Source organism: Centropristis striata, chromosome 19 (genome assembly GCF_030273125.1).
Source record: "Centropristis striata isolate RG_2023a ecotype Rhode Island chromosome 19, C.striata_1.0, whole genome shotgun sequence".
Taxonomy (NCBI): domain Eukaryota; kingdom Metazoa; phylum Chordata; class Actinopteri; order Perciformes; family Serranidae; genus Centropristis; species Centropristis striata.
In genome coordinates, this window is record NC_081535.1 from 893,055 (window position 1) to 912,136 (window position 19,082).

The 19,082-nt window shown below is 35.1% G+C and overlaps 1 protein-coding gene across 1 annotated transcript in view; it reads left to right on the plus strand.

The window, feature by feature from the left end:
• The window catches only part of npr2 (natriuretic peptide receptor 2), a 138,517-nt gene that overhangs the window by 84,614 nt on the left and 34,821 nt on the right, over window positions 1–19,082 (plus strand). The window contains exons 10-14 of the mRNA XM_059358133.1: window positions 1,672–1,749; window positions 6,327–6,431; window positions 8,166–8,237; window positions 12,687–12,846; window positions 13,572–13,727. Of these exons, the coding sequence (XP_059214116.1) occupies window positions 1,672–1,749; window positions 6,327–6,431; window positions 8,166–8,237; window positions 12,687–12,846; window positions 13,572–13,727 (571 nt within the window). The remainder of the gene's footprint in view (window positions 1–1,671; window positions 1,750–6,326; window positions 6,432–8,165; window positions 8,238–12,686; window positions 12,847–13,571; window positions 13,728–19,082) is intronic.

The following is a 19,082-nucleotide window of genomic DNA, read 5'->3' on the forward strand; positions in this document are numbered from 1 at the left end:
AATCTAAAGGTCTAAAACCAGATCAAACAGTAAATCTGAGGGAAATGATCTTGCTGCATGGACAGATAATTTACCTTGACAAGATTTATTCAATTAAGATTATAATTTAATTTAATTATTATTTGTTTTATCTGTTTTTTAGACATTTTCTACAGTGTATTTGCATGCGAGGATGCCAAAGGAAGGGAACACTGTAATAAAGCGATAGCTGTTTTCTATAAATGCTGATGTGACGGTACAGCGTGGACTCCTCAGACTCTGAGAGGTGATTCAATCTGACACCAAGCTGGAACAAAGAGAACCTCTTCAGTTAACAAACACTGAGAAATAACCTCTGACATGATTTCTATTCAAACACACAGTCATCAACTCCTCTCTGTTTATTATCAATACAAGATGGATTGATGGATGGATGGATGGATAGATAGATAGATAGATAGATAGATAGATAGATAGATAGATAGATAGATAGATAGATAGATAGATAGATAGATAGATAGATAGATAGATAGATAGATAGATAGATAGATAGATAGATAGATAGATAGATAGATAGATAGATAGATGGATGGATGGATGGATGGATGGATGGTTGATGGATGGATAGATGGATGGATGGTTGATGGATGGATGGTTGATGGATGGATGGATGGATGGATGGATGGATGGATGGTGGATGGTGGATGGATGGATGGATGGTGGATGGTTGATGGATGGATGGATGGATGGATGGATGGTTGATGGATGGATGGATGGTTGATGGATAGATGGATGGATGGCGGATGGATGGATGGATGGATGGATGGATGGATGGATGGATGGTGGATGGATGGATGGATGGATGGATGGATGGATGGATGGATGGATGGATGGATGGATGGTGGGTGGATGGATGGATGGATGGATGGATGGATGGATGGATGGTGGATGGGTAGGTGGATGGATGGATGGATGGATGGATGGATGGATGGTGGATGGGTGGGTGGATGGATGGATGGATGGTTGATGGATAGATGGATGGATGGCGGATGGATGGATGGATGGATGGATGGATGGATGGATGGATGGTGGATGGATGGATGGATGGATGGATGGATGGATGGTGGGTGGATGGATGGATGGATGGATGGATGGATGGATGGATGGTGGATGGGTAGGTGGATGGATGGATGGATGGATGGATGGATGGATGGTGGATGGGTGGGTGGATGGATGGATGGATGGTTGATGGATGGATGGATGGATGGATGGTGGATGTGTGGGTGGATGGATGGATGGATGGATGGATGGATGGATGGATGGATAGATAGATAGATAGATAGATAGATAGATAGATAGATAGATAGATAGATAGATAGATAGATAGATAGATAGATAGATAGATAGATAGAAGGTTCCAGCAGCAACACAACACCAATACAATGAAACAGAATAAAGTTAAAAAACTAGTCAGAATGTGCAGATTAGAGAGTTCAAGAGACAATACAAATACAATATACAATATAAATACAAGGAAATACTGTATATACTATAATAACAGTGCAGAATTAGTGCAAGTGTATGAAAGTGTAAACAGCGGCCATGTTGTGGTTCCTCACCTGGTAAAGAGTTACTGTCTTAATGTGTCCACCGTGGCTCAGTGTTGATTGACAGCTGTGTGTCTGTTGTCAGGGCAACCTGGTGGCCATCAAACACGTCAACAAGAAGAGGATCGAGCTCACCAGACAGGTCCTGCTGGAACTCAAACACGTGAGTCTTTATTATGGAACATTTATTATCCTTTCATAGGGTTCAGAGGAGTCTGTTGTCTTCATGAAGTCGTCCTTATTAGGTTTATGACCCGCATTCATCCCCTTCATGTTATTAATGCTGCTGAGTGTTTCTCTGCTCTATCTTTTGATATCAACTTATTTTATGATTGAATATTCCAAGTATTCTTTAAATATCTTGTTTTTCATAACAACAGATCATTATTTACATTTTGTCTCTCATACTTTATGAAGAAAAACAGTTTTTGTATTATTACATAGCTAACTACTTGGCTAAGTAGCTTGCTAAGCTAACTACTTAGTCAAGAAGTTAGCTAAGGAGTTAGCTTAGCAAGCTACTTAGCTCAATACTTAGCCAAGAAGTTAGCTAAGGAGTTAGCTTAGCAAGCTACTTAGCTAAAAAATGGATATGGGTCATTTTTGACCCATGTTGTGCATTAGAAGAGTAGTGACACAAAAAGGGATTTTATTAAAAAATGAATAAAGGAAAACATAAAATTAGGATGTATGATGATAAAAAACTAACTAATTGAGGAAAACCTGGAATACTGAATGATGAAAATAATTTATTGCAAAGATATAGAAGATAAAAACTCTGTCGGGTCACTTTAGACCATGTTGAGCATCAAAGAGTTAAATTAGAGTTGTTACAGTGGATGGAGACAAAGTCTTCAAAGGCTCCTGGACACAATGACACATTTCTGCTGCTTCATCGGATTTGTGTGTGTGTGTGTGTGTGTGTGTGTGTGTGTGTTATCTTAAACAGCGTTATTCTAAACGCTGCTAGTTTGTGATCTCTCAGGTTTCTAACAGCCTCGTGTCCCTTCACTGGTTTATAATTACACTTCAATACGCTTCAAGTTCCTCATCAGGAGTTAATATATCAGCTTCACGCTGTTTCTGACCCAATAAACCAAGAACACTAACGTCAGGAGAAGAAGATTTATCATCATCATACATTTGTTTTCATTCCACATAAACTATTGATCACAGTCCATGATGCACCTTCTCTATTTCTGTTATGAAACTGTCTCAGTTCAGACCTGAAGCTCCATCAGTCTGATGAGGATTTATCCTCTCAGGGTAACAGGTAATATTTCTAGGTTTCCTGTGTAGCACATGTCCAGAAAATGGCTGGACTAAAGTAAAACTCAAGTATTTCAGAATAAAACAGTCAGATACTTCATCTAACACATTTATCTTCTGATGTCGAGCCTCTATTCTGTTTTTTTTCTTTCTTCGTAAGAATCCAGAATCCACAGATTCTTGTGTGTGGTTGTGAAATGTATCTGAGAGGTTTTTGTCTCTGTGACAGAAACAGAAACAACAAGTTTCATTCAGCAAATCACTTCCTGACTCAGTTCAGTAAAACAGCCGTGAATCGACTTTATTCTACTTTAGTGCTGCAGAGAAAAAAGACCTTGATGGTTCAATCAGTCCACCTGCTGCAACAACAAACAACAGAGAGACTTCCTGACTCAGGAGAAGAGCTAACTGTTAGCCTGTTAGCACATACACACTGTACTGCTACAGAGCTAACTGTTAGCCTGTTAGCACATACACACTGTACTGCTACAGAGCTAACTGTTAGCCTGTTAGCACATACACACTGTACTGCTACAGAGCTAACTGTTAGCCTATTAGCACATACACACTGTACTGCTACAGAGCTAACTGTTAGCCTGTTAGCACATACACACTGTACTGCTACAGAGCTAACTGTTAGCCTGTTAGCACATACACACTGTACTGCTACAGAGCTAACTGTTAGCCCGTTAGCAAATACACACTTTACTGCTACAGAGCTAACTGTTAGCCTGTTAGCAAATACACACTGTACTGCTACAGAGTTAACTGTTAGCCTGTTAGCACATACACACTTTACTGCTACAGAGCTAACTGTTAGCCTGTTAGCAAATACACACTTTACTGCTACAGAGCTAACTGTTAGCCTGTTAGCAAATACACACTGTACTGCTACAGAGTTAACTGAAAAAAGTGGAAAAAAGTGACAAATTTAAAGAAAAAAAAGTGACAAATTTATGGGAAAAAATTCTGAAATTTAAAGAAAAAAAGTGACAATTTCACGGGAAAAAAATCTCAAATTTAAAGAAAAAAAGTGACAAATTTATGGGAAAAAAGTGACAAATTAAAAAAAAAAAAAAGTGACAAATTTACAGAAAAAAAATCTCAAATTTAACGAAAAAAAGTGACAAATTTACGGGAAAAAATCTCAAATTTAACGAAAAAAAGTGACAAATTTACGGGAAAAAAATCTCAAATTTATGGGAAAAAAGTGACAAATTTAAAGAAAAAAAGTGACAAATTTACAGGAAAAAAATCTCAAATTAATGGGAAAAAAGTGACAAATTTACAGGAAAAACTTCTCAAACTTAAAGAAAAAAAGTGACAAATTTAAAGAAAAAAAGTGACAAATTTATGAGGGAAAATTCTCAAATTTAAAGAAAAAAAGTGACAAATTTAAAGAAAAAAGTGACAAATTTATAGAAAAAAGTGACAAATTTACAGGAAAAAATTCTCAAATTTAAAGAAAAAAAGTGACAAATTTACAGGAAAAAATTCTCAAATTTAAAGAAAAAAAGTTACAAATTTACGGGGAAAAATTCTCAAATTTAAAGAAAAAAAGTTACAAATTTAAAGAAAAAAGTGACAAATTTAAAAATAAAAAGTGACAAATTTACGGGGAAAAAATCCCAAATGTATTATTATTCAGAAGCCTCTGAAGCCTCTGTGTCCTCTGTGGGGCCCGATGGAGAGGCTGCTGCTGGCAGCTGGCAGCCTGTCTGAGGCCCCCGGGGGCCCGATCGGCTGTCAAACCTCAGCTTGTGAAAAAGCCAAACAGATGGAGAGAGACGAGGCCGGCCAGTGGAAACTTAACCACTTCTCTCCCAGCGCTGCTCCTCCTCCTCCTCCTCCTCCTCCTCCTCCTCAGCTGCAGCAGGGGAGATTATTTAGGCCAAAGGGTAGGCTAACATCTCCGAGCTGTGAAACAGGAGCCACTAACAGCCGGAGAGAGTTCCTGTCTGTCCGTCTGTCACTCAGAGTGTTTGGAGGAAGAAACGTCCACTGTTGAAACTGTGAAACACTGTTTCTGAAGGTTCAAACTGGCTGCAGACTGTAGAAAAAAAAGTGATTAAAAACCAGATCAAACAGTAAATCTGAGGGAAATGATCTTGCTGCATGGACAGATAATTTACCATGACAAGATTTCTTAAATTAAGATTATTAAATCTAGAAATAAGCATGTTGAACACTTAAAATAATAAATGAACTCTTAAAAAAGATGAATTAAAGCTGCCAGCAGTGATGAACTGGCCCGAGCAGAGTGACCTGATGATTATTTGGTTCTTACCAAGATAAAAAAAACTTTAGATTTAGAAGTGTTAGATCATTTATCTGGTTTTAAGAGTTAATTTTTTTTGTAAGTGTTCAACATGCTTATTTCAAGATTTAATAAAAAAACACAATAAAAAGAGTCAGAAAATCAGAAAAAAATAGTCAGAAAAACAGGAAAAAATAGTCACAAAAACAGGAAAAAATTACTTCGAAAACAGAAAAAATAGTCAGAAAAAAAAAATTGTTCTTAAAATAAGAAATTAACACTTAAAGCAAGATAAATTAAAGCTGCCTCTTACCAATATTAAAAACAATTGATTTAGAAGTGTTACTTAATTTATCTTGTTTTAAGAGTTCATTTATTATTCTAAGTGTTCAACATGCTTATTTCTAGATTTAATAGTTTTAATTTAATAAATCTTGTCAAGGTAAATTATCTGTCCATGCAGCAAGATCATTTCCCTCAGATTTACTGTTTGATCTGTTTTTTAAACACCTTTTTTTTTTTTTTTACAGTGCAGTGTGAGCGTCTGTCCGTCACTCAGTGTGTCTGCAGGAAGAAAAGTCCTCTGTTGAAACTGTGAACACTGTTTTTGAAGCCTCAAACTGGCTGCAGAAAGGTTTTTTCTGCTGCTTCTGTCAGCGCTACGGTACGGAGCTGCAGGAATGAAAAGCAGGACGTCGTTTCTATAAAACAAACTTTCTCATAAAAGGAATGTGCCAGAAAATGTTCCGTCTTAATCACTTCACCTCAAACATCTCCCTGCATATTAAAAGTGATTCATGTTGTTGGAAGACTTGTTCTATCGTAAAAACCCACTGATTATTTTCCATGTAGAGCAGTTTTTTCTGCTGTGATATTTCTGCTCCGTACATCCTCTCAACACCTTTTTTTCTCTTCTTCCTGAGCACACAGGCTCATTCATAACCTCCAAGGTTCAATTTATGCACATGCACATGTTTCAACAGGGTGCCCTGAGCAGGAATGTGCCTCAACACGTAGAAAAAGACGCCGTGCCAGCTCGCAGGACTGCAAATAGACTATTTTGATGAACTGCTTGGCAGAGTTATTCTCCAGAAGTTTTTTTTTTTTTTTCTATAAATGAAGCGTCAGTGCTGTGTTTCTGTGTTTCCACGGCGTTTGGAAAGAGCTGCTCTCTCTCTCTAACAGTCTCTTGGTGTTTGTGTGGTTATTTTCAGATGAGAGACGTTCAGTTCAACCATCTAACCAGGTTCATCGGAGCCTGCATCGACCCGCCCAACATCTGCATCGTCACAGAGTACTGTCCCCGGGGAAGCCTGCAGGTAACACCTCCACCTTTAGACACGAATATAATAAATAATAACACAAATAATATGCTCAGTTTCAGGGGCGCAGATGGGATTTCTGAGTTATTTTTCCACTCCATGCCTTAACCAAAATATGTTTTATTTAAACATTTTATATGAACTTTAGCCTGCAGGTAACACCTCCACCTTTAGACACCAATATAATAAATAATAACACAAATAATCTGCTCAGTTTCAGGGGCGCAGATGGGATTTCTGAGTTATTTTTCCACTCCATGCCTTAACCAAAATATGTTTTATTTAAACATTTTATATGAACTTTAGCCTGCAGGTAACACCTCCACTTTTATACACTAATACTAATATAAATAATAACACAAATAATCTGCTCAGTTTCAGGGGCGCAGATGGGATTTCTGAGTTATTTTTCCACTCCATGCCTTAACCAAAATATGTTTTATTTAAACATTTTATATGAGCCTTAGCCTGCAGGTAACACCTCCACCTTTAGACACGAATATAATAAATAATAACACAAATAATCTGCTCAGTTTCAGGGGCGCAGATGGGATTTCTGAACTGAGGGGATGAGTTATTTTTCCACTCCATGCCTTAACCAAAATATTTTTTATTTAAACATTGTATGTGAACCTTAGCCTGCAGGTAACACCTCCACTTTTAGACACTAATAATAATATATTTAATATAATAACCTGCTCAGTTTAAGGGCAACGGTTGGGATATTTTAACTTGGGGGAAGAGTTATTTTTCCACTCCATGCCTTAACCAAAATATGTTTTATTTAAATATTTTACATGAACCTTAGCCTGCAGGTAACACCTCCACTTTTAGACACAAATAATAATATAAATAATACAAATAATCTGCTCAGTTTCAAGGGCGCAGATGGGATTTCTGAGTTATTTTTCCACTCCATGTCTTAACCAAAATATGTTTTATTTAAACATTTTATATGAAGTGTGCAACACCTCCACCTTTATACACAAATAATAATATATTTAATGTAATAATGGGCTCCGTTTCAGGGGCGCAGATTGATTTTTTTACTGGGGGGACGAAGCTGTCAGCAAATGATTTCAACTCAATGACTTATTTTTCCACTCCATGCTTTAACTCTCTGGAGTTTTTGTCTATTTAGTCCATTCTTTAATCCTTTCCATCCTGCCTGTATTCACCACTTAAAACATATTTAAATGCCATGTTGGTATATTTTTTCACCTATATGACCTGATAATAATAATTGATTTTTTATATGCAGTCTTATAGGGCTATTTTGTCCATTTTTTAATTCTTTTCATGTCTTTTTGTGTCTTTTTTGGTCATTTTGTGTATTTTTTTAGTCATTTTGTGTCTTTTTTAGTCCTTTAGTCCAACATAAAATGTGATTTTGAATCTTTTTTTTACTTTCAAAACACTATCGAAGCTGACTCAATGAACACCTCTGATCCTGTATCACCCTGAACATCCTGTAATATATATAATATATATAATATATATAATATATCTAATATACGGTGATCTGCTGCAGGGCATGCAGGGTTAACGTCCTGCAGGCTGCAGCTCTGACCCTGAGCATGAAAGAGAATATCTGATATATGATGAAAGCTGCTTTATTGATTCCCAGAATAAACTCTGAGCTCTTCTACTGCTGACAGACTCCTGAAAATAGATTTTTATGTTTTAATGTAGAGGTTGACGGCTGGTTTAGTGATGTGTTTGTGTTTTCAGGACATTCTGGAGAACGAGAGCATCAACCTGGACTGGATGTTCCGCTACTCGCTCATCAACGACATCGTCAAGGTAAACACACATCAAACACACCAACATTGATTTTTCTGATGTTTTCATAGAAATGCTGGCAAAGAAGTCACTTTTTCCAACAGGCTGCAAACAAATAACACGACTTTAGACTTTGAGACCTACGTGCAATGCATTCACCCCAAAAAAATCCAATTTTGCACATGAAAATCCTAATCTAAGTTTAGTCTGGAGTCAGTGGCGCCCTCTAGTGGCCGGAGTCACTATGAAAGGAGGAGAATCAAAGAGAAATGTTTCACTAAGAAGTTCAGGAGGTGGTGGAACAGAAGGAGAACGATGTTCGTGTCCCGAATGATAAAACTAAAGTAAACAACATGATTCAAACATCATTTAACTTCCGCGCCTCACGTTCTTACGTCGCGAGGCCACTTCCAGTAGTCACATCGTTCTCATCACTACTTCACTTCTGGCGTTTATGTTCACTACTTTATAAACTATCTTTTATAACGCCTCACCAGGACCTTTTTCGCTCTAAACCAGGGGTCTCAAACTCAAATTACCTGGGGGCCGCTGGAGGCAGTATCACAATGACCAAAAAAAGACACAAAATTACTAAAAAAAAGACACAAAATGACAGAAAAAAACAAAATTACTTAAAAAAAGACAGAAATTACCAAAAAAGACACAAAATTACTTTAGAAAAAGACACAAAATGACCAAAAAAGACACAAAATGACTTAAAAAAGACACAAAATTACTAAAAAAAGACACAAAATTACTAAAAAAGACACATAATTATTAGAAAAAGACACAACATTACTTTAAAAAAGACAGAAAATGACCCAAAAAAGACACATAATTACTTAATTAAAAAGACACAAAATGACCAAAATAAGACACAAATGACTTAAAAAACTCAAATTACTTAAAAAGACACATATGACCAAAATGACACAAAATGACCAAAAGAACAAAATACTAAAAAAGTCACAAATTACGTATAAATAACATTATTATTAGATAAAGACACAAAATTAATTTATAAAAAGACAGAAAATGACCCAAAAAATACACTAAATTACTTAAAAACTCAATTAACTTTAAAAAGACACAAAATGACAGAAGAATCAAATTACTATTATAACAAAATGACAGCAAAACAGACCCAAACAGAAGACAGACACAAAATTACTTAAAAAACTCAAATTACTTTAAAAAGACACAAAATGACTTAAAAAACTCAAATTACTTTAAAAAGACAGAAAATGACCCCATAAAGACACAAAATTACTAAAAAAGACACATAATTATTAGAAAAAGACACAAAATTACTTTAAAAAAAGACAAAATGACCAAAAAAGACAGAAAATTACTAAAAAAGACAGAAAATTACTAAAAAAGACACATAATTATTAGAAAAAGACACAAAATTACTTTAAAAAAGACAAAAAATACACAAAATTACTTAAAAAACTCAAATTACTTTAAAAAGACACAAAATGACCAAAGAAGACACAAAATTACTTAATAAAAAGACAGGAAATTACTAAAAAAAGACTAAACCTAGACAAGAGTTTTTGTTGCAGATCCTGAGTGAAAAAACTAAAGTGAACAACGTGATTCAAACATGACTTAACTTCTGTGCCTCACGTTTTTATTAACTATCATCTTCCAGTGGTGATGTCCCAATGAAGCTTCATGAACCATTGTCTTTATTTCCTGAGTCCACTAGATGGCGCTCTCTGTTCAACAACATTTTCTATTTTTTATTTTTTTTCATTTGTTGATCACTTTTCAGCTTGAGGCATGAATTTTTGCAGGAACTTTTCTTTTTAGTATATATTTTAAATCCATTGTCATTAACCCTTCCACGTCTTTTATTCTCCATCGGTGCATTTACTCCTTCTAGTGACACTAAAACTGCTATTAAATCACTGTACATCAATATTTTTCACCAGAGGGTTAATCTGGCACTACATAAAAAATACTAATTCAATTAAATCAGTTTTGTTGCTAATCTTTGACATTTCCAAGACTCTAATCACCACCAAAACCCTCAGCTCCCTAATATTTATTATATGGGAAATAATTCATCTTTTGTCTTGTTGTTTTTTGAAGAAATTATGGAAAATTTCAAATATATAAACTGGCATATGAAGGGTTCAAATTCTGAAAATGATTTAATGTTGGTAGTTTTGAACACGTCTGAAGTTGTTTAAGAGATCTATGAAAAAAAATCTGGAAAAAAATTGATGTTTGGTGATTTTAATAGATAGATAGATAGATAGATAGATAGATAGATAGATAGATAGATAGATAGATAGATAGATAGATAGATAGATAGATAGATAGATGGTAGACGGTATATAATAATAATAATAGCACAGTATATAATATATATAATATAATATGTAATAATAGGTAATAAACAATATAAAAATAAAATGAAAAATATAAATAAAGTAATTTTAAGTAAAATAATATGATATATAATATATAATAATAATAGTAATAATAATAATAATAAATAAGGCCGGTAAGGCCGGTATAATAATAATAATAATAATAGTAGTATATTACAGTATATAGTAATAATAGTAATTTTTGTGTGCATGGAGTTTTTTGGCCACGAAGGTCACGAGAGGGACTAAATTAGAGGAGGCATAAAGGGTTAAATAAGTTAAATAAGTTAAATAAGTCCCAGGTGGTTTGGTCCAAGTCCCCGGTCCCCTTTGTTCCCTGGTACGTATCGCTACAGGGACATAGGGAGGACCCCGTTAGACCCTGCAGCTGGAGTCTGAACTGGCTGAAATATTAAATAAAAGTCTAAGGTCTGATTCTGTGAACGTGAGATTTTCTTCATCAAATCCGTTTCCATCACACTTTTATCAATACACCAACTTGTCCACAACTTTTTTTTAATTACAGCTTTTTCCATTTATTTTTTGTGCAAACTTAAACTGTGCACAACAACATTTGGATGCTCATGATTCAGCTTTTCACTGTTAAATGATCTGCTTTGTGTTTAAGACTGAGTTGCCATGGTTACACATGAACAGAGAGTCAGAGGAGCACACACAGTCTGTTTGTCTCGCAGCTACAGTAAATATGACTTTAGTGTAAAGCAGAACAGAAACATCCTCATAAAGTTTCCTTCTAGCTTCATCTAAACTAATCAAGGACTTACTGCAGCAGATTATTTTTAATCCGTCCCAACAAAGAGTCTCTCAGAGAGAATCTCTTGGACGGATTTGATATTAAAATACATGACGGCTTCATTTCTCCACATAGAAACAGACAGAAAACAGATAGAAACAGTCAGAAACAGATAGAAACAGATAGAAACTGATAGAAACAGATAGAAACAGTCAGAAACAGACAGAAACAGATAGAAACAGTCAGAAACAGTCAGAAACAGATAGAAACAGATAGAAACAGATAGAAACAGTCAGAAACAGACAGAAACAGATAGAAACAGACAGAAACAGATAGAAACAGACAGAAACAGACAGAAAACAGACAGAAACTGACAGAAACAGATAGAAACAGTTAGAAACAGATAGAAACAGATAGAAACAGTCAGAAACAGTCAGAAACAGATAGAAACAGACAGAAACAGTCAGAAACAGACAGAAACAGATAGAAACAGACAGAAACTGACAGAAACAGATAGAAACAGACAGAAACAGACAGAAACAGTCAGAAACAGATAGAAACAGTCAGAAACAGACAGAAACAGGTAGAAACAGACAGAAACAGACATAAACAGACAAAAACAGACAGAAACAGATAGAAACAGTCAGAAACAGATAGAAACAGTCAGAAACAGACATAAACAGATAGAAACAGACAGAAACAGTCAGAAACAGACAGAAACTGATAGAAACAGACAGAAACAGACAGAAACAGTCAGAAACAGATAGAAACAGTCAGAAACAGATAGAAACAGACAGAAACAGTCAGAAATAGACAGAAACAGATAGAAACAGACAGAAACAGACAGAAACAGTCAGAAACAGATAGAAACAGATAGAAACAGTCAGAAACAGACAGAAACAGTCAGAAACAGACAGAAACAGATAGAAACAGATAGAAACAGACAGAAACAGACAGAAACAGATAGAAACAGTCAGAAACTGACAGAAACAGTCAGAAACAGACAGAAACAGACAGAAACAGTCAGAAACTGATAGATATCAGCGTTCTGCAGCTCTGAGGGACGTTTGACTCAACATTTCCACCAAATATTGAACATTCAGTCCCTTTTTTCCCTTTTTCCCAGAGGAATTAACAGTAATTTGACATAAATTCCCTGCTGACTGCTGTCTTTGACACACGGCCTCTCCTCTAAAGCTCCAGCATGCATCCACTTGTCACTGCGTATTATTTCCATATGTCTGGATCTGTGTGTTTCATGTATGATTTGCTGGAGAGGAAAAAGAGAGAGAGGGAGAGAGACTGAATGCTTGACTTGCTGTTCTTCTCCACCAGGGAATGAACTATCTCCACAACAGCTACATCGGCTGCCATGGAAATCTGAAGTCATCTAATTGCGTTGTGGACAGTCGATTTGTTTTGAAAATCACGGATTATGGCTTGGCGAGCTTCCGCTCATCCTGCGAAAACGATGACTCGCACGCTCTCTATGCAAGTAAGTTCATACGTTCATATAGTCACTTTCATTCATAAAACACACTGAAGAAAGGTCTAAAACCAGATAAACAGTAAATCTAAAGGTCTAAAACCAGTTAAACAGTAAATCTAAAGGTCTAAAACCAGATCAAACAGTAAATCTAAAGGTCTAAAACCAGATCAAACAGTAAATCTAAAGGTCTAAAACCAGATCAAACAGTAAATCTAAAGGTTAAATTAATCTTAATTAAATTAAGATTATTAAATCTAGAAATAAGCATGTTGAACACTTAAAATAAGAAATTAACTCTTAAAACAAGATAAATGATCTAACACTTCTAAATCTAAAGTTTTTTTTATCCTGGTAAGAACCAAATAATTATCAAATAATTACCTTTAGATTTACTGTTTGATCTGGTTTTAGACCTTTAGATTTACTGTTTGATCTGGTTTTAGACCTTTAGATTTACTGTTTGATCTGGTTTTAGACCTTTAGATTTACTGTTTGATCTGGTTTTAGACCTTTAGATTTACTGTTTGATCTGGTTTTAGACCTTTAGATTTACTGTTTATCTGGTTTTAGACCTTTAGATTTACTGTTTGATCTGGTTTTAGACCTTTAGATTTACTGTTTATCTGGTTTTAGACCTTTAGATTTACTGTTTATCTGGTTTTAGACCTGGTTTAGAGCTTTATTTCAGTGCCTCAGTGTTTTCTGTCCTGACTTTGTGTTCTGGTGGTCAGAGAAGCTCTGGACGGCTCCGGAGCTCCTCATCTACGACCGTCATCCTCCTCAGGGGACCCAGAAGGGGGACGTCTACAGCTTCGGCATCATCCTGCAGGAGATCGCTCTGAGGAACGGACCCTTCTACGTGGAGGGCATGGACCTCAGCCCCAAAGGTAAACACCAGACCAGGTCTCTGTAGGCCTCAGGGCTTCCTGTTACTGCTGTAATGATACACACAGACACACACAGACACACACACACACACACACACTCAGTAAGAGGAGGTCAGAAGAGTTCAGACTGGTTCAGATATGAAACCAACACTGGAACCAGCAGAGCAGCACTGGTGTCCATGAGAAGACCAGACGGAAAGGACAGAAAAAAGACCAAAAAAGACACAAAAGAGACACAAAATTATCCAAAAAGACACAAATTGACCACATAAAGACACATAATGACCAAGAAATTATGTAAAATTAGCAAATATGACCAAGAATTTGGGGCTATTTTTTGTGTGTTTTTTGTATTTTTTGTGTGTTTTCATCTGTGTTTTTTGTAATTTTTCCTTTTTTTGTGTGTGTTTTTTGTCATTTTTTATGTGTTTTTTTGTCATTTTTATGTGTGTGTTCTGTGTGTTTTATGGGTTTTTTTGTAATTTTTTTGGTGTGTTTCTGTGTGATTTCGGGCAATTTCTTGTGTGTTTTTTGTCATTTTGTCATGTTTTTGTGGTTTTTGTATGTTTTTACGGGTTTTTTTGTAATCTTTTGGTGTGTTTCTTGTGTGTTTTTGTGTGTTTTTTGTCTTTCAAAATGTTGATCCAGTAAGTCAAAATGACTTGATAATAATGAGGTTGAGCTGTAAAAGATGATAGCAGCATGTTGTGGTGATCATTATTTAAGTTGCATATACAGACAGAATGAAAAAGAGTCAAAAACCAACAAAATAAACTCTAAAGAGTTAATTCGGTTAAAGAGTTAAAGAGTTAAAGAGTTAATTTGGTTAAAGAGTTAAAGATTTAATCCTCTCTGACTCTTTTTATCTCTTCAGCTCCGTCTCTCTTGTTGCGTTCGGAGAGATTTCTCCACCAGATTCTGTTTTCCTCTGCTGGTTCTGACAGCAGGAATAAGTTTAACTCTGAAGAGATTCAGGATCAGGAGCTGAACTCTTAAAGTGGATGTTAAAGCTCCATGTGGAGACTCTGATGATCCTTTTATTCACAGTCACGCTGCGTTCTGATTGGACAAGAGGCTGATAGTGATCCATTAACAGGAACCTGTTCTCTACTGTCTCAGTCTGGAACATCTAGAGCTGAAATTATTAAAATCAGTATGATAATAAGGAGAGGAATCATCTGGAGAAGGATGTCTCTTCCTAAATGTTTATTGATTGATGATTAACCCTTTGGAGTTTGGGGCTATTTTCACTCCTTTTCATTCTGCCTGTATAAAACACTCGTCTTTTTTTTTTTTCAGCACAACCTTACTGGATCGACATTTTGAATACAAAAACACACAAAAAAAAGACAAAAAAACACACATAAAAAGACCAAAAACACATTTAAACCCACTGAAAACACATACATTTATTTAAAAAAAAGGAAAGATTTTTTTACAAAAACCACACATAAAACACACACAAAATATGACAAAAAAATACCCCAGAACACTTCTTTTTTTTAACAAAGACATAAGAAGACACCGAAAACACATACATTTTTTAAACCACACAAAAAACATATATAAAACACACACAAAATACACAAAAAAAAACACAAAATATGACAAAAAAACATACATAAAAAGCCTACAAAAAATGACAAAAAACACACAAAACACTTTTTTTTTTTTTTACAAAAAACACACATAAAAACACATAAAAAGACAAAAACACACCGAAAAAATACATTTAAAAAAAACACACACACAATTTTTTTTTTTTACAAAAAACACATAAAATGCACAAAAAAACACACAAAATATGACAAAATGCACATAGAAAAACACAAAAAAAACACATAAAAGACACATAAAAAACCTACAAAAAAATGACAAAAAACACACAAAAACACAAATTTTTTTACAAAAAGACACTCAAAACACACAAAAACACATCGAAAACACATATTTTTTTTTTAAAAACACACAAAAAATAACAAAAAACACACATAAAACACACACAAAATATGACTAAAAGCACATATAAAACCACACATAAAAACCTACAAAAAAATGACAAAAAATGACAAAAAATGACAAAAAATGACAAAAGAAATGACAAAAAATGACAAAAAACACAAAAAATACAAAAACATAAAACATAACATAAAAGATGACATTAAAATGCTGAATGCACACTGCAGAGTTGGCACATCACTAGACAATAATAATGTGAGAACAATCAAGAGTTTTTAGTTAAAGGTTCACAACGTGTTTTTAGATGCAGAAGTTGTAAATGTTAAAAACTGACGGAGCTCAACGTGAGACAAAATGATGTTAGTGATGTTCAAAATATCACAAAGACCTCAGGAAACGAAAAGCAGTAAACGCAGAAAGTAAAAGACATGGTTCATGAAGCTTCATCGGGACGTCACTACTTTGTTCTTTGTACATTACCAGGACTTTATGCTGGTAACTGGGTTGTGATTATTATTATATTATTATTATTATTATGTGTCAAAGAAGCTTTTTCTGCTCAAACTGGAGGTGAAAGTTTGGTTCAGGTGAATTACCAGAAGACTGAAGTCTGTTCATGTGTCAGCTGCTGCAGCAGTATAAATAGCAGAACACACACACACACACACACACACACACACACACACACACACACACACACACACACACACACACACACAGGACTCCATGCTCTGGTAAACAGCAGGAACATGTTTTACTCCTCAGAGCCAGAAAACACATCAACCTGCTGGTGACTAACAGTTGTTAACTGTGATAAACAGCATGGCACACACACACACACACACACACACACACACACACACACACACACATTCTTGTACTTCTATCTTTGTGAGGACCCTCATTGGAACAGTGAATTCCCTTGCAAGGTTATAATAGTTTTGGATTTTTCATTAGTTTTAGTTTTAATTTAGTTGTGAATTTTTGTTTTCAAATTCAGTTAGTTTTAATAAGTTTTTAGAGTGAGTTTGCTAGTTTTAGTTTAGTTTTTATTAGTTGTAGTTTTTTGTAATGGGGTATTTGTTGGCTGGGAGATTAAAAGAGGTCACAGTAAATTTTGCCTTTATTTCCTTTTCCTGATCCATCTTCGAAGGAAACGAAGGACATTTTCACTATAATTTTAATTAGTTTTGTAACCACACAATACAGTTTCAGTTAATTATCATTATCATGTAACCTTTAACCCTTAAAACAAAGTCTGAAATCTAAAAAAAGCCTTTAAAGAAGTGAGGACCGGCCGAAATGTCCTCACTCTGTTGGTTATAAACGTGTTCTGGTCCTCACTATGTAGGAAGTACAAGAACACACACACACACACACACACACATACACACACTGGTTTTCATACATCATGGGGACTAAGTTTTAATCATCCCTTGTGGGGACCACCCTTTCTAGAGGTTGCAGAGAGCTGAAAAAACTTGGGTAAACTTGCCACGGCTTAGTTAACCTATACACGCCTTCAAACCTCTGAAATGATGAAGTGATGTTTTAATCACGCTTTACGGGGACATCCGGAAAAACCAGTCAACATGCTATCAGGGTACATCCTTTACATGAATTAGCATATTTCACACAGATTATTTGGTGACTAATGGGGACCTACGGTACTTTTACATAAAACAATGAAAATTAGATACTTTTCTAAGAAGCCAGTTCTATAATTATGGCATTTGCAAAAATAGTAAATAACATTAAAGGACAAAAATAATATTGAGGAGAGAGAGACAGTTCAAATGATGTTGAACTGTAGATGTTCATATATTACATCATTTTTGACCAATATACTGAATGCATTGTTCTCACTGTTTGCAGCCTTATTCACATGGACAGTTTGTGTCAAAACTAGTTTTCATGAACTTTCTTCAGCTGAGGTTTGTTCAATGTCAAATATACTTGTGCAACAACCCACACACACACACACACACACACACACACACACACACACACACACACACACACACTCTGGAGAGCCTCTCCTAGTAGAGTTGCACACTCAGCTAGAACTCAGGTCCCCACAGCGACTGTCAGAGAGACATGAAGTGTTTCTAGAGAGACTCAGTCAGTCTGACAGCTTTGTTCCCTCACTGAGTACATTTACTCAAGTACTGTACTTGAGTACAAATTTGAGCTACTTGTACTTTAGTTTTCCATTTTATATAACTTTATACTTTGACCATCTGACAGTGTTGACGTTACATTTTGTTGCATAAAAATGTTCTTGTTCCATGTTTGGTTGGGCTACCAGCAATAGCTTCATATTTAATGTAGGAAATTATCATATTGCCATTTATCTGAAAAATAAAAATCCCTAGATTTAGAGAAACGTTTGGTGATTTCATTAGATGCAATGTCACAAAAACAATTCAGCCTCAGAAACAAGCTGAACCGTCTGTGTTTGAGTTATTTTGTTAAGGTTCTATAGATCAGTAGTTCTCAACCTTTTTGAGACGCGACCCCCAATTTAAAATGCATGTTGTCCGCGACCCCCGCTCACTGAACACAATCTCACACGCACAGTTCAGATCACCCAAAAAAGAAACAAATGACAAAAAAAGACACAAAATGACTAAAAGAAGACACAAAATGACCAAAAAAAGGAAACAAAATGACCAAAAAAGACACAAATTGGCCACAAAGTGATCAAAAAAGACACTAAATAACCCAAAAAGACACAAATTGACCAAAAAAGACACAAAATGACCAAAAAAATAAACAAAATGACCAATAAAGACACAAAATGACCAAAAAAAAGACACAAAATGACCAAAAAAATACACAAAATGACCTAAAAATAAACAAAATGACCAATAAAGACACAAAATGACCAAAAAAGACACAAAATGTTCAAAAAGAGACACAAAATGACCTAAAAAATAAACAAAATGACCAATAAAGACACAAAATGACCAATAAAGACACAAAATGACCAAAAAAAAGACACAAAATGACCAAAAAAATACACAAAATGACCTAAAAATAAACAAAATGACCAATAAAGACACAAAATGACCAAAAAAGACACAAAATGTTCAAAAAGAGACACAAAATGACCTAAAAAATAAACAAAATGACCAATAAAGACACAAAATGACCAATAAAGACACAAAATGACCAAAAAAAAGAAACAAAATGACCAAAAAAATACACAAAATGACCTAAAAATAAACAAAATGACCAATAAAGACACAAAATGACCAGAAAAGACACAAAATGACTAAAACACATGAACACTTTAACACAGTGGAGACAGAGCTGACTTCCAAAATGATTTGGCGACCCCCAGAAATCATCTCGCGACCCCAATTGGGGTCGGGACCCCAAGGTTGAGAACTA